General features: G+C 39.4%; 1 protein-coding gene across 1 annotated transcript; it reads left to right on the top strand.

The window, feature by feature from the left end:
* The first annotated feature begins 9,920 nt into the window (after positions 1-9,920).
* Positions 9,921-13,739, top strand: SAXO2 (stabilizer of axonemal microtubules 2). The gene is made up of 3 exons (XM_024202457.1): positions 9,921-10,093; positions 10,856-11,058; positions 12,748-13,739. The coding sequence occupies exons 1-3, from the start codon at positions 9,975-9,977 to the stop codon at positions 13,737-13,739; spliced, it is 1,314 nt and encodes a 437-aa protein (XP_024058225.1). The 5' UTR covers positions 9,921-9,974.
* The last annotated feature ends 3,085 nt before the right edge of the window (positions 13,740-16,824 follow it).

Here is a 16,824-nt window from a genome sequence, read left to right as displayed (position 1 = left end):
GGTTTTCTGCATATAAAAGCCAGGGCTGGCATTAGGGGGTAGCAAGCAGGGCAATTTCCTGGGGCCCCATGCCACAGGGGCCACCACAAAGCTACATTGCTCAGACTTCGGCTTCAGCCCCATGTGGTGGGGCTTTGGCTTTCTGCCCTAAGCCGCAAGTGAGTCTAACGCTGGTCCTGCTTGGTGGACCCCTGAAACCTCCTAGGGGCCCTGAATCCCTGGTTGAGAACTACTGGGTTAAAATACACATTGCTGAAGGTTTCAGATTTCCCCATGCTAATTTTCCCCCTACTGTTACTCACACCTTCTTGTCAACTATTTGAAATGGGCCACCCTGATTACCACTACAAAAATGATTTTTCCTCCTGCTGGTAATAGCCCACTTTAATTGAACTGTCTCGTTATAATTGGTAAGGCAACCCCCATCTTTTCATGTACTCTGTATATATATCTTCCTACTGTATTTTCCACTCCATGCATCTGATGAAGTGGATTTAGCCCACAAAAGCTTATGCCCAAATAAATTTTAGTCTCTAAGGTGCCACAAGTACTCCTCATTGACATTGCTGAAGGTTTTGCAGTCAATAAATTCTCAATAGGTTATTGTTTTAGGCAGCTCATTGAGTTTGCTTTGGTGTAGTACTACAGTGTTTCTGTTTTTACGGGAAGATTAGTTGCTTGGCAGTGTTACCTGGGCATTGTGATGTACACACAAGAAAACTGTGATATATTGCACAACTTCTACTTAGCAATCTGCTGGAGTCTTACATACTGTAATTCTGAATTACTTTAGATATATTTATATTTCATTCTGAATATTAAAACAGAGGGAATCATTCTTCTACCTGTAGTTAGGTCCTGGGAACAAACACTATAAAAAATGTCAGCCAGAAGGTGTTTCTGTGTCTCAGAATAGACAGTGCATTTAAGGCTAGATTCTGCAGCCATTGCCTGTACTGAGCAGCATTTACTCATGAATAGTCCCTTTTCACTCAGGTAGCAAAGTCTTGGGCATTTATATCCAGAGGTTCTAGGTTCAATCCCCACCGCCAGCAATACAGTCTGGGGTATAGGGTTACAAATGGTGGCCCATATAGGGAATTGAGCTTGGGTGGTGAATCTCTGAAGTTCAGGAAAAGCTTCCCTCCCTAGGGGAAGTGTGTAACCACCTCACTGTAGTGCTCAGTGGGACTTCTCAGGTATAGTGATTAGCACTTACTCACATAAGGGTGGTAGGATCTGGCCCCTATTTGTTGAATGTTACTGTGAGTATTTTAAGAATATGGAGAGTAGACACCCTTCTCCCTAAGCTGAATGCCCTTTTCAGTGCCAATTAAAAATATATACTTTCAACAACTTTTTCCAACAAATAATTGTGCTGCCAAAAAGACTGGGTGTCTGCAGGGGCTGAGCACAGTCAGCTCCCATCAGCTTGTAAATGCTTAACACTTCTCAGGGTCAGAATCAGTGCTAGGGATGTTTCTGTATACCAGTCACCACTAAAGTTCCTAGCTTCTCAAGTTTAGGATGTGTCTAACAGTAATATAAGATTGTGCCAAAGTGTACAAATGATCATCTTCCAGTTGCTTTGCTTAAAAGGCAAGTTTGGGTTGTTATTTTTTAAACCACAAAAATGTTCTTGTAACTGCATTTGTTCAGAATAATGATTAGATCCTTTATTGGTATCCCTGGAGTATATCCCCAGACCCACTTCCCAGTTTCCAAGTGATATTTTTTGAGAATGGACCAGGTATCAACTACCAACCGTTCTTGGGATATTTCCATAATAGGAAGCAAACATTTTTATTTCCTTATTTCCCATGGGTTGCAAACGAGCTACATTAATATTAAAGAAAATGAACCCCTGCCTGTGAACAGAGTCAGGATTCAGATTGCTTGCTTGATATAGAAGTCTAACAGTTGGCAAACACAAGATGTAAATTCTGGCCTTCAGGAGCAGAGAACAGCTGTGCAGTAATTAGATGACCTCCCAGACTATATCTAAGAGTAATATTTGTTTATAGACAAGAAAGTTTTCCATATACAAGAGTTTCTCCGTATACTTATCTTCATTTTGGTATATAAAGATATAGAGCTGTTTACGAAAACTTATTCTGTTAGTCAATGTCCCAGTACTTCCACATTCCCCTCATGCTTGTTATAATTTCCTGAAGAAGATCATAATTTCTCAATAAATGATAGATAAAAGGAAAGGGGAAGTTTGAATGAAATGTGAGATACTTAATACTCAATACATCTAAATGCTTGCAAACCCAACAGAAAATTAAGGATGGAATTAGGGAGTACTAGAGCAACTCTGGAAGAGAATGTTTAGTCTTTGTTAGGAAGTCCATCCACTGACGGAAAAGGAAACAGGAAAGATTAATCAAATGGAACACTACAGAACAGTTGACAAGAAAATGGAATAAGCAAGAAAGTCCCAGGAGCTCTTCATTCAGCAGGTAAATGGAGAATTTAAATATATATATTTAGTTAAAATAATCAGAACAATTTAAAAAATAGACATTCCAAACAGTTAAAAAGAAAACAAAACAGGCCTCACTGCAGTGAGGAGTGCCTTAGGGGAGGATCCCTGCAGCCACACACAGCCTCATTGACTTCAGTGGAGCTCCGCTCAGGCACAAATATCTGCTAGTGCAGAATTCCTTGCAGGACTGAGGCCTAAATAACCTTCACACATACTGTAAATTATGCAGTCTTTTAGTTTTTATTATAGGTTTCCTGACACTTTCTTTTACAAAACTCTGTTTTCAGTTAGATATAACTTTGCCAACATTTAATTGTTTGGATTGAAAGTTTCCATGCTGGGTGTCTGCCTTGGGCAGATTGTTGTTTGTTTTTTGTTTGTTTGTTTAATTTAATCAAGAACAGTTTAGCTATTTCTCAGAATGAGGTTAGGAAAAAATAAGTTATTTTCCCATGTTAAAAAATTCTTACAACCATTTTGTCGAGACGTTCTAGCACTTCCATGCTTTAGAGCAAGGTCTTGAAATTTGGCAGGACGGTCACTCTGGTGTCAGGGATATACCTTTTGCTATCCCTGTGAAAATCATTGAAAATTTGGCCAAAATATGAGTTCACATATGCTTAGTAGAGACTTGTTAGCGTTTGGCAGCTAAATTCTCCAAATATTCCATTTGTACTGAGCATGCTCCATTCCAGGGCTACAATGGCTGAGCAGGACTTTCCCTGAAATAGCTCCTACTGGCAGACAGAGACTGCTGTGGTGACAGGTACAAGAACTGAGGGCAGGGAGACCGTCTCCCCAGTATTCTCAAACTTCCCACTGTTGGCGCTCAGACGTCAAGGAGAAATAGGTTGATTGGAATGCAAAGAGGGTGAGAAGCTGAGCCTATAAAGGTGGTGAGTCAGGGAGAGTGAGACAAAGTGTCCAGACAGAAATGGGAAGAGGACGGAGGAGGAGTTATGGGGGCTGAGCCAAAGAGTCAAGGGAGAGTGGGGGACTGGGACATGCACCTGGGGAGGACTGGGAGTGTAGCAGTTAGGCACTGAGGTGCTTTTGAAAAACCCACTAAGTGCCTATCTGCTTCTTTAGGCTCCAAATACCTTAAAAAATATGGCCCATAGTCTCTGCTGAAGTCAATGGAAGTTTTGTCTCCCAGGAGCAGGACCTCTGAAGTGACTAATACAGCAGTTCAAAGCAATGTTAACCAATCATAATGCATACTAAAGGTGCCTCCTGATTGGCTACAACTGACTTTGATGAAAACTCTTAACCTTGGCATCAGTCAGACAATATATGCATTTTGATTGGCACTACAAATAATAGATTTCTTTCCGGACTTGTAATTCAATCTCCCACTTAGAATGCAACTTTAAAAAAAAATGTTACATGTGGAGCTGTATATTCATACCAAAAAACTGTCCAGATATTTCTGATGAGGAATTTCAGAATGTATGTAACAATATACTGATCATGACTACATATTTCAGTAAATATAAACATTTATTGTTCCTCAAGATAACAAGCATTTTTTTTCAGTCCTGATTAACTCCTCAGGTAAAGAAATCTTGATGTTAAAGAGAAGTGAATGCCTGGTTAATATTGGTGAATTGGATTTGTCTGATATTATTATTTATACAGAAAAAACAAGAAAAGCAATAGGAAACCAAGAGAAAGCACAATAAAATGGTGGAAGGGAAAATCCATAAGGATACAAAGGGAGATCAGATCAGTGATGTCAGAAAAGATAGGCATTTAGGATACAAAGCAATAGGTTCATCTCTAGGTGAAGGGAACAGGCAGTTAGTTAAATTAGGGTGTGGTTTGAGGATTTTTATGCTCATTAGCAAGGGAGGCAGCGAGGCCCATGGTTCCTCACTTTTAGAAACATTAGAAAGTTTTAGAGACATTTATCCGCCCTGACATCTCAAAGACACTATATATTACATTTTAGCTATCTTTATTGAGTGTTTTATTTAACTTTTTGTATCTATCTGCTAGTGTGCTAGCACCAAGCAAAGAATAGGCCTGAGACAAAGATAACAGGGAGCCAGGTACACAACTATTAATTCTCCCTTGAAGGATAGTCTGCAGCTGACTCAGTAGAGAAAACAAATCATGTTTTCTCCTACCCACCCTACCTCCAGTCGCACTGGCTTATGATGATTGATCACATGACATGTTAGTATCCTTCCATGTCGTGGCTACCCTCCAGATGCATGAATGAGGAGTCCCCTTCTGTCAGTCAGTCAAGGGATTGCCAGGGGATTTTCATACCACAGTTTCTCCTCCTTCTGGTGTGCTGGCAGGCTTCTCCAGTGACATTCCAGATCTGAAGAAAAATAATGGGAAGCCTACACTACTTAATTTATCTAGCCATTTTGCCCAGAGCATCCTGGATGAATGTCCATACTGTTGTGCTCCTCCCATAATGGAAAATAATTAGCAAGGTAGGAAAATTTCACTTGCAGCCTTCTATTTAAAAAATAAGATTTAGGACTTTAAACACTTCCAGATAGAGGCTTGCAGTGTGTGAAAGGATGAAGGGAAAAGGGAAAGGAGGAAAGAGGAAGACAAGGAGGAGGATGACATGCTGACTTACCTTTGACGTTACAATCCAACACAACATCAAACTGATCATCTAGCAGCACCAGAGGCAAATGCAGGCAGGAAAGAAGGTTACATTTCTTCTGACTGTGCAGGTATTCAGCTCCATCTAGCTATATGAAGCACTTTGAGATATTTGCAAGAATCTAACTGTATGTAAATATCATAGATGAGGTATGACAGTCACAAAAATTCTCTTTATAGAGTCTGTTGTCCCCTCAGTCTATGTGTATAACGCTCATTGGTGTTAATGTTTCAAGGTGTTGTCCTTTGGTGGGCAAATATACAGTATTTCTCTCTCAATAGTAGTCAATCCATGACACAATCATAACGAAAACAGACATTCTCTTTGCACATTCACATAAGAGAATAACTACTTAGTAAAGATTAATTTTGCTTTTGTCATGAAGACTGGATTTCCACATTCCTCAGTTTACTAATTCTACTTAAAAAGAGTTTCAATGAGACTTTTCTTTGTCTATAAATCATGTATGTTCCCCCCTGAATTATTTTTCCTGTCAACACTAGGAAACTCAGGTTGTTTAAGCAGCAGAATAGTTTCAGTAATAAAGTGTCCAAATATAACTTCTTTCACTCAGATGGTGATGTTTACCTTGGCAATTAAAAACCTTATTAAGAGTTTATAAACAAAATAAATATCTCAATGATTTAAAGTCTCCTAAAGGAGACTTTTCTCATAATAAATCTTATTCTATGGGAGGGAATGCTCTAGAAAGCTCTCAAGGATGAATCTTGTTGGCATGAGAAAACTAATTATGTGCCAGATCTTTGGCTGGTGTAAGTCAGCATAGCTCTGTTAAGTCAACAGAGCTACACCAATTTATACCAGCTGAGGCACTCGCCCAAATGGTGTCTATTTAAATTTTTTGAGATTTATCTGTTAACATGTTATCTAAGCAATAAATTATCAGTCTTGCTCATGGAAGAAAGAAAACATAACCTCCCAGAGCAGACATCAATCATTCATGAGTCAGGAACACATGCACTTCAAAATACATTAAAAGATCAATAACTCTGACATAAAAGATAATGATGAAGTGTAGTAACACATTTGTAGGTAACACACATAAATCAGAGACTCAAATAGTTCTCAATTAGCCAAATTATAAGCAACATATTTCATTAGTCATGTCCCACCCTTTGATGATTCTCAACAGATATTTAGAATTCAGATCTCATTCTCCACTCTCTCTCCTGAAAGTTGTGATTTAGTTGAAATCATTTCTAGAAAGATATTCTCTTAATGATAATTCTTTTATCATTTGGTTTAAACCCCAAACTGGATTTGTCAGTTATCCAAAGCCATGAAATATACTCTCTGAGGCGGATTCCCATTTGCATTAAGGCCTCCTTGACACTGCCATTTACTCCCACTTTAAGTCCTCTTTACACTGCCAGAGAATCAGGCCTTGTATGTTTTTTGGTGTATATCTTTTGTATTTCACAATTTGTAAGCGCTATTCTGTTACCATTACTCACATTGATAGTACCGTACTCCTGAATAGTCCCATTAAAATCAATGTAACTATTTGTATGTCATGGGATTATTCAATCTGAGTTAACAATTTTGACTCATCAGAAATAACGGAGTCTTACGCAGTCCTGCATAATTACTTTTTGCTAGAGATGCTTTGGCTCTCTTTGACAAAAATAAAATGTCATGACACATTTTGATCGTTCAAACACTGATGGACTCCATTTAAATTTAATTCATTATAATCTTCAGGGTCCTTCAGGAGGAAAGCATTTTTCTAATGGATGTTGTTTCTGCTTGTAACAAGTATGATAGTGCAGGTGATATAACAATGATGAGGGTAGTGTGGGGGAATGTTGTGGAACAGAGTACAGAATGCAGAGACAGCTGAGTGTATGAATCTGATGATATCAGAATAGCCATTTGGAATAGATAGGGCCCTATCAAATTCACAGTTCATTTCATTGTCATAGGATTTTAATAATCATAAATTTCATGATTTTAGCTATTTCAATCAGAAATTTCATAGCATTGTAATTGTAGGGGTCCTGACCCAAAAAGGAGTTGTAGGGGGGGGGTCGCAAGGTTATTGTAGCGGGGGTATTGCCACCCTTACTTCTGCGCTGCTGTCTGCAGAGCTGGGCCATTAGTCAGCAGCCGCCGCTCTTAGGCTGCCCAGCTCTGAAGGCAGCACAGAAGTAAGGGTGGCAATTCCGCAACCCCCCTGCAACTCCCTTTTGGGTCAGGACCCCCAACTTGAGAAACATTGGTCTCCCCTGTGAAATCTGTATAGTATAGGGTAAAAGCATACAAAAGACGAGATTTCATGGGGGAAGACCAGATTTCACAATCCGTGATGCGTTTTTCATGGCTGTGAATTTGGTAGGGCCCTAGGAATAGGTATTGTGGTTGGTGCATGGTTTTCTGAAATGAGCTGATGGAAAAGGTATGAGGATGCAAAAATGAAGCTGCTATTTGTGGGAATATTATGCTGTTTGTTTCAATCTCTCTTGGGCTGTATGCTTAAAATCAATGTGATAAGTGCCTCTTGGAATAAACAATTTCGGATGGCATGTATTAATCTGATAGCCTGTTTTGTTAACTAGCTTTTGATAGTTATATTTAGTGTTGTTCTATTTTCTGCTTAAGATGATGTTTTTAGTTGTGAAATCTGGAGTGCATGCTGTACTCTGTGAATGAATATTATACAGCATAGATGAATCCCTGGAAAAATTCAGGGTGGGTGGAACTATGTGATCAGAAGTAGCACCTTCTCATTTCCCTTTTAATCTCTTCTCTTCCTGTTTTTCCTTCCCTCCCCTAGTGCTTTTCAAACTGCTCAGTTCATTGTTAAGTGGTGGGATTGTGACATTAGAGGTAACTCAGCCCTCTCTTCTCTCCCTCCCATTTTTCTCTGCTGCTGCCCTGCCATCAGGTCACAGTTAATGGTGGGATTGGGGCATTAGTGGTAAATAGGTAACATGGGAGTATTATCTTTTACGGAGCCTTCTACTTTATTGTGCAATTTTCAGTTGTTATCGTGATCCCTCTGGTAGACAAGTTTGATTGAAAATGAATTGGCAGCTTGAGGCTCCAACACACCATACACTCCACATGAGACATCTACTGACACTGACTTGTTATGTAGGGTTATTTAATTTACCATTTAACCTAACTAGTGAGCTCCAAAATCACATGGCCCAAAAGTGCAACTAAAACTAGCTTTAGGGATTTCCAATCACAGATAATTCCTTTCTCTGTTTTCCTTTTTTACTTTAGTCCAGTGTTTCCCACACTTGGGACGCCACTTGTGTAGGGAAAGCCCCTGTTGGGCCGGGCCAGTTTGTTTACCTGCCCCGTCCGCAGGTCCGGCCGATCGCGGCTCCCACTGGCCGCAGTTCGCTGCTCCAGGCCAATGGGAGCTGCTGGAAATTTTTTATTTCACTTTGATTCAGTTTTTTCTTCTTAGTATTCACTGCTAGCCCAATTTTTCTGCAGGTCTTCACTCTGTTCTTTGAATGTCTAGTTTCCTGAGGTTGAAATGTATTTTTATCTAGTAATTTACATACACTTTTGCACTTCCAGGTCTTGTCACTGTGTCTGCGATTCTTGTGCAGCCTTTCATGAAGTTCACTTATTCACCAAGTAACATTTTATATTTTGGTAACCTCTCATTAGCTTGTACCTGAACCAGTGCTGGAATTGAGCTAGCAGATATAGGAGGACCTACTTTCATTTAGTCTGTCCTCTAAAGGGGAGAAAGGCTAGCATAATTCCAGTGCACACTACACAAAGCAAATTAAGAAATTCTGACCATTCATTCTTGTTTAATGAGTCTTCTCTTTGCCAATGGTTCATTCAATCAAATCTGAAGAAGTATTTTTTAATAAATACTTCAAGAGACAGAAAGCACCCACTAGTTCCTGTAATACTGTTCTATACAATCTGGCTGCATTTTGTATATAAACTGTGGTTGAGATTAAATGAAGGTGATTCTGAATCACATTTAAACTAAGCTCCTTTATCCTGCTAGCGAGGTGTGGAGAAGCTCCGTGTAAATGACAATTAGGCCCAATGTGTCTAAATCCCTTAGATGACTTTGAAAATCTTAACCTGTATATTATAATTTCTTGCAAATCATATCCCAAAATTACTATGGTTAAATAGTACAAGACATAATGCAGTATATACACCCAATAACAAAAATAAAGAACTGAGGAGGGATAGATTCAGGAAATTTATTGAAGAGTTCTGGAGCTGCAGATCAAAAGGCCATAACACCAGCTGTGATGAGATTGTGGAAAGTAGGGAGGTGACCAGTGCTGTTATGAGAAATGGTGAAAGATGTATTGAAATACACAGGGAAAAAGGAATGAGGAAAAGAGAAAGGGCAAGATACCAGAGAAGTAGAGAGAGGTATTGAGTTATTGTTACAGATTAGGGAAATAATAGCATGAAAGAAGGAAGCCAATGCTTGGCAGAGAAAAGAATGTGAAGAAAGAGTGACAGAAGAATGTGGGTGGGTGACAGATTAACATTTAGCAGACTGACAGCTATATTCATCCTCCCTATTCTGTACTAGGGATGCGGTAAGTATTCTTTCTTCCTGTGCTATTGTGGCCTATGCAGTGCTATTTAAATGGTAACATCCTTCATAACTACAGAACAAAATAATTTGTTTCCCTTTCACACTCAGGAAGTGTTCTAGGTGCAAGGTACCTGTGATGACAATCCTATTTCTCTTGTTATACACTCATAGAATATTTGAGATGTGTTTCCCATAGATAAAACTATTTGAAATGATCTCGTTTCAATTTCTTATACAGGCGCCATCATTGCCCTCATAAATCCACAAGGATTTATGATACTGGAGGACAACCTTCCCTCATGACGGAATACGAGGACAAATATCTCCAGTATGGCAATGTCCCTCCACGCCAGAGTCTTAAGCCAAAGGAGGAGTACCACGCACATCATGGAAGAATGGAAGGAATCACTACATTTAAGTAAATATTTTGAAACCATGTGTTTTGGAGCTGATGTTATTCTACAGTGTCCTCATATTTTTTCATTTAGGGAAGACAGCTCTGTTTATTGGAATCATTTTCCATTGTGAAATAATTTGATTATTCATTCTCTTCAAGGATATATATGCATAAAGTTTGAGTATAGATAGCACAAGTCAATCATGTTTTAGGGTTGGCAGATGACATGCAAAGGAATTTTTTTGTTGTTGTTGTCTTTTGGGGATTCATTTTTATCTCTAAAGAAGATCTGAAAGGCAGGGCCGGCTCCAGGCACCAGCGGAGGAAGCACGTGCCTGGGGCGGCACATGCTAAGAGGCGGCATTCTGTCTATTCTTGGGGCGGCACAGTCCGGGCGGCTTTTTTTTGCTTCAGCAGTTCGGGGGTAGTCCGAGCGGCTTTTTTTGCTTGGGGCGGCAAAAATGGTAGAGCCGGCCCTGCTGAAAGGTAAATTGCTGTCAGGTTTGAAAAAGGGATTCCACCACCTTACTAAGTACAAAGAATATACCATATGTCAGACACCAAATATCTGTTGAATGATTGTTTTCTCATTGTTCATCCTGTGATGTTGATGATGCTGATCCTAAATCAGCAATTCCTTTCAAAGAGTTAACATTTTAGTCCTTCCACAATTGATACAATGTAGTTTTTGTTAAGTTTCTATATATGGGGGAAAATGTCACAAATGTCTCAGTCAGAAAAAGGTAACATTGTGAAGCAGTACTGCATGTTTCTCTTTTTCAGGTCTGATTATCTTCCATACGATGTTGTAAATCGACCTCTTCGGGTACAAGAAGAGTATAAACCAAAACCCGGAGAGATTGATCTTGGAACTACATACAGGAGAGATTATAATCCTCATAAAATACAACCAGTGATATTAGTAAGACCTTTAGAAAGAAAACACATTAAGGGAGGAAAATTAGACACCATACCAACCTATCAAGGTAATTACATATGCCATTTTTAAAGAGAGAAACAGCCACAATGATGGTAGTATTCTGAACTGCCATAGTGGAGTTGAGGTTTGATTTCTGACTTTGGTCTCTCACTCTCTGGCCCAATAGGTGACAGTAGTGAAGAGGGAATACCCTGTGTTTCTCAGCAATGGATTCTATTAATTTAAGAATTAACATTAATAGGCTCTGAAAGAGAAGCCCTCTCCAGGTTTTCCCAACTGGAAGGAGGGCAGCTGTTAGACTGTGGCAGAAATATAGGAAACCAGCTAAGGGAAGGAGAAAGAAACTTTGGGTTCTAATGCTAGTTATAATCCAAGCACATCTTCAAGATACATTTGGAGAAAATTGTAATTCCTTTGGTAAGAAAGATTATTAAACAATGTCAAACATAAACATGTTAATATTATTATGGACACAATGTGCCAAGAGTCTCGCTTTCCTGCTTTGCTGCTGGACTTAATTGAAGCTTTGGATATCAATAATATTTAACAATGCTTTGTGAAGAACCATAATTTGGTACAACCCAGGTGTTTTCAGACTCGGCATGGTGATGGGCACCTTCTGAATCCAGTCTTTAGAATGGGACTGGAGCTTGCTGGAAGGACAATATACCTTATTTTAAGACCATCACCGTCTCCATTATGAGGTCCAAGCATACTTTAGCTTCAATTGTGGTGGAGTTCACAATTACTGTTTTTCTACATAGACTGATGAAACAAACTTGATTTCAGATTCGTCTTTACTATATACTTGGTATAGCATTCTGCTGATGATCTGTTTCAACAAGATGATCTTCTGTTACTCATTGATGCAACAGTTCCTAAACTGCCTTCCTGCAGATTATCCTGACAGGTTACCTTGGTATACAAATAATCTTTTACATATGCGATGTTGTACTTAATAATTTGATTGTAGCACATCTGCTCTGCAATCCAGATTAAAAATATCTGAATGTGGAGTATGAGCTATGACCTATTAGAACTGCCTGCATGAAAGACAAGAGATGCTCTGATGGTAAAGACCAAGGCCACTGGATTAGAAGGGAAAGATACTTAAGATGCTGAAGATCAGGTGAGGCCACTGAGGGTAGGAAGTTAGAAGAACTGGGGTAGAGTAGGTAGAAGCGAAGAGCGCGTAGTGGCAAAAGTAGAGGTAGTAGAAAGAATTGGGCAGCATTGGGCCTGGGGGGAAAGAACATCTTTGATAACAATATTATTATTCACCAGCTTCTGTACTCTTGTAGTTTAAGATGTTACCAGCATCCATCACTAAAATTATAGTCCATAATTCAGTCACCTTTTGTTTATATGTATTTCATCCACAGTCCTGAGATAAAATGTAGACTTTTGCAGACATATCCTCTATACAAATATTTGTATGCAATAGAAAACAGAAATCAAATATGTACATAGAAAATATTTATATTTTCTAAAAGAAATAATCATCTTGTGGTACTAAGTGGCATTTTATTGGCTGTTTGGTGCATTCCCATAGTAGCAAGTAAGCAGAACTCCTGTATCTAATAGTAAAACAGAATTATCTTTGTTACTCAAACTCAACTCTTTTGATCTAAAGGGTTGGTGGGGGAAGAAATTAGATTTTTTTTTAATATGGGACAGCCACAAATCAATAATAAAACCTATAATCTTTCTATCAAGTATTGTTTTTGTCTTAAAGATGACTATAGATCATGGGAAGTTCAAAGAAGGGAGCCAAATAAATTGGACCACACCTATCATCCTCCTACAGAAAAGTTTGGGAATTCTACTACATTTCAAGATGACTTTGTTCCTAGGGAGCTGAACCCCAGACAAAGCTTTAAGCCTCCAGGTGTGGCCAAACTTTCAGATGTACCTTTTGATGGTGTTACTAATCATCGCAGTTCTTACATCGCTCATCAACTGGAACCAAAATTTGTAAGACCAAAGGAAGAATACAAGCCAAGCAGCCAACCCTTTGAAGATCTCACAACCCACCGGAATGATTTTAAAGGGCTACTTGGAGAGTTTACAAAAAGCTGCAAGCCTGAATACACTAAAGTTGGGTCTAATGGTCACTTTGATGGATGCACTGAATTCCAGGATCGTTTTCAACCATGGTCAGTCTCCTTGCCTGAGGCTCGCAAGATAAGAGATTATGTTCCTCCTCCAGGTAATATGGATTTACACTCCACAAGCCATCTTGATTATGTTCCGCACGTGATCTGTCCTGTTGCCCCCATAAGACCAGTTTCTTATGGAAGAAGAAGTAAGGTCCCTTTCCAGGGGAACACCACAATGAAGGAAGACTTTCAAGCTTGGGCCAGCTGTCGGCAAGAAATTATTAAAAGACATCAGGAAATTCCAAAACCTACTGGAAAATTTGATGGATTGACCACATTCAAGTCTCACTATATACCACATGAGATAATTCCAGTTCAGAGTTTCAAACCTCTGCGTGTTGTAGTCCCTAGTTCAGCTCGTTTTGAAGATGGAACCATGTATCGTACAGAGTATACTCCAAAGAAACAAGAGATCTGCCCAGCAAACTATCCATCTCCTCCAGGATACGTCTTTGTAAACACAGATTCTCGTGGACACAAGTTCTTCCGCAGAGTTATTCCAGAAATCAATACATTTTCCCAGTCAAATGGTAATCATATTCCAAAAGAAGTAGCTGTTACTTCCTAACTTTTAATTTTAGTAGTTTACATACTTTAAAAAATATTTAGAAGCCATAGCTTAATTTTTTCCAGGCTAAGCCTCAATGACAGTTGGCAAGTACAAGTGATTAATGTAATTTTAAAATTGATTTAAAAATCAGCTTAAAAAAAACTGGGAATGACTTTATTACAAGATTGATGAAGATTAAGCAGCCTTAAGATGCATCTGTACATTTTGTGTGGAATCTGTTCTCTCTAATTGTGCATCTTACAATTACTGTGCTTTTCAGTTTTCACTGTCTTCCAGCCCAAGCACATACTGTGTACATTTAAATGAGATTATGACTTGCTGGAAATCATTTTGGAATCATTGAATCTGTACAGTAGCAATTAGATGTCTTAAATGTAGCTTGAGCCCTATTTAATTCTCACTGCACAGCAAATGAAACTATAATAATCTAAATGAGTAGACCCTGCCCGCACTACTTTTGAAACGTTGTTTTAACATGGCTTCTGTGACCAGTATGGAAAAGGATTTTTTCCTCTGGAAATCTTGATAGCCAAACTGCATTACAAACTAGTCTCCCACGTAGCCTATAACATAATCATAAAATCGACTTCAGAAAACAAATACCCTTTTTATGCTGGTCCAGGAAACTATGCTAGGACACTGCTAACAATAGTCTTTAACTTTGCTATTATTAATACAGTTTAAGCCTATTATGGCCAGATCCTAATGGTGAGATTCTAACTTCTGATGCATGGTGCATATTGACCATGTAATAAAAAAGATAATCTGCTAACTTTTGCATACAAATGCAATAGCAGATTTTTTTCTGAGACACAAATCAGAGCTGGTTTGACTTTGGTCCTTAGTTTCCCAGCTAAAGAATTTTAACGTTTCAAATAAGTAGATGGAATGAATGATTTATTAAGATAATGTGTGTGTTCATATAGGAGATGTTAAGCGTTATTTCAAAGTATTCTTATCTCAGTTTCAGTCAACGTGTGCAGGATTTATAGTGATCCCTTCTTACAATACTTATTTAATAATATGTTGTCTTATCACTTTCAGTATGAGGAGTATCAGTAACTTATCAATATATTATCTTTTACTCATTACTATAGGAAAGCCATTTTAGCTTTGAAGTGTCATGTATTTGTATGTATACCAAATCACCAATAAAAGGACTGAAATCAAGTACAGTATGATGTTGAAAGCAGGAACTGAATCACATGAGCTCCCCTCAGAAACGTAGAGAGACCTGGACTGCTGGAAATGCTTGTTTTGTGTAACTGTTACATGAGGCTCCTGCTGTTATTACAAGAGTGGTTGTTTTAAAATTTTCTTATTTCTCTTTGTGATACGTCAATTTGCTTTACTCTAATTGAAAAATCAGGTTAATAAATTTTTTTTTTAAAGTTCATACATGTTTTCCAGTTTGTAACGAGGTGTTTTGGATTGGATTTTTCATTAAATGTTTAAGGCTGGACTAGCCTGAGCAAGTAGCACCATATAGCAGTACTGTCCCAGGAGCGGGGCAGGGACTGAATTCTGATTTAGTTGCAATTACGTCCCTAGGAGGTACTTAAGTGCTTTGCTTCCCTGACCGGCCACTTCCCTGAATCAGTGTCTGACCACTGAGTCCTTTTCATTTTTATTTAGCAGATCTCAAATTTCTTAGCCCCATTGTAGACCTATTGTCCCGATATGCACCTATTGTCTACTGACTCTACCAGCTACTCACAGATACAAAAATGTAATGATAAATACTGAGGGGAAACAGAAGAGCAAACTCAAACAGGTGTAATAGAGTTTGAAGCAGGTATATTTGGAGATCAGGTATTTTGGGGGATTTTTTCTCTCTCTCTCTTATGGTCCTGAATACTACCTGTAAACTCATTATTTTAAGGATGGAGTGCCTAGGGGGGGACCCCTACCCATATCAACCCTAACCCTAGAGTGGGGACCCCTACCCATAGGAACTCTAACTCTAAGGCAGGGATCCGTACCCATAGGAACCCTAACCCTAGGGAGGGGATCCCTATCCACAGGAGCCATAGCCCCAATTCCCCTACCCATAGGAACATTAAACTTAGGGCGGGACCCCTACACATAGGAACCCTAACCCTAGAGCAGGGACCCCTACACCCACAGGAACCCTAACCCTATCCCCAATTCCCCTACCCATATGAATCTTAAGCCTAGCCCCAAATTCCGTACCCATAGGAACTCTAGCCCTAAGGCAGGGACCTCTACCCATAGGAAACTTAAGCCTAGCCCCAAATCCTATACCCACACAAACCCTAATCCTACAGTGGGGCCCCTACCCTTAGGAGTCCTAACCCAAGCCCCAAGTCCCTTATCCATAGGAACCTTAAGCCTAGGGACTGGACCCCATCCATAGGAACCTTAAACCTAGCCCCAAATCCCCTAAAATAGGAACCCTAACCCAAGGGCGGGGACCCATACCCATAGAAGCTATAACACTAGTGCGGGGACCCACTACCAATAGGAACCCCCAGTATCATTTGCAACCTCCAGATCTTGCTCACTGCCTACTGCAGACCCCTTGGGCCTCAGCTCACCCCACTGAGTGCAGTCTGAGCTCAGAGAAGAGTGTTTGTGCCGCAGGCAGGGCAGAGGAGAGACTGGACTGTCCCTCTGCACACCAATGCCCTGACACTAATTGGTAACTGAAATGTAAACAAACATTTTCTGTGATGGGGATGTCATGTTGGATTATGAACTAAATTCTCTGCCTGCTCTCTTCTGGGTGGGGTTTTTTATGGTCATAAAGGTAGAAACAAAATTCAGAATATATTTTCTTAATATAGTTGACTTAATATATTAACCACAGTTGCCAACTTTCACATGGTAAATAAGCACCCGACTTTCACAGTAAGCCAAAAATCAAGCTAATCCCATTTCAAAACAAGGCCAAAACAAGCCAATTTTAAAGAACCCCAACACTCTAGGTGACTAGATCCCCCTGGCGTGCAGTCTGGGACTGTGGTGGGCCCGCTTTGCATCCCTGACTCTCTCTACCCCTTGCCCCTGCTTGCTAGGAGCTGATCCAAAAAAAAAAAAAAAAAAGCAACAAGCTGCAACA

Source organism: Terrapene carolina, unplaced genomic scaffold (genome assembly GCF_002925995.2).
Source record: "Terrapene carolina triunguis isolate 2854851 unplaced genomic scaffold, T_m_triunguis-2.0 Scaffold67, whole genome shotgun sequence".
NCBI classification, from domain to species: Eukaryota; Metazoa; Chordata; order Testudines; family Emydidae; genus Terrapene; species Terrapene triunguis.
Note: the sequence above shows the minus strand (reverse complement) of the source record. Positions and strands in the feature narration are given on the sequence as shown.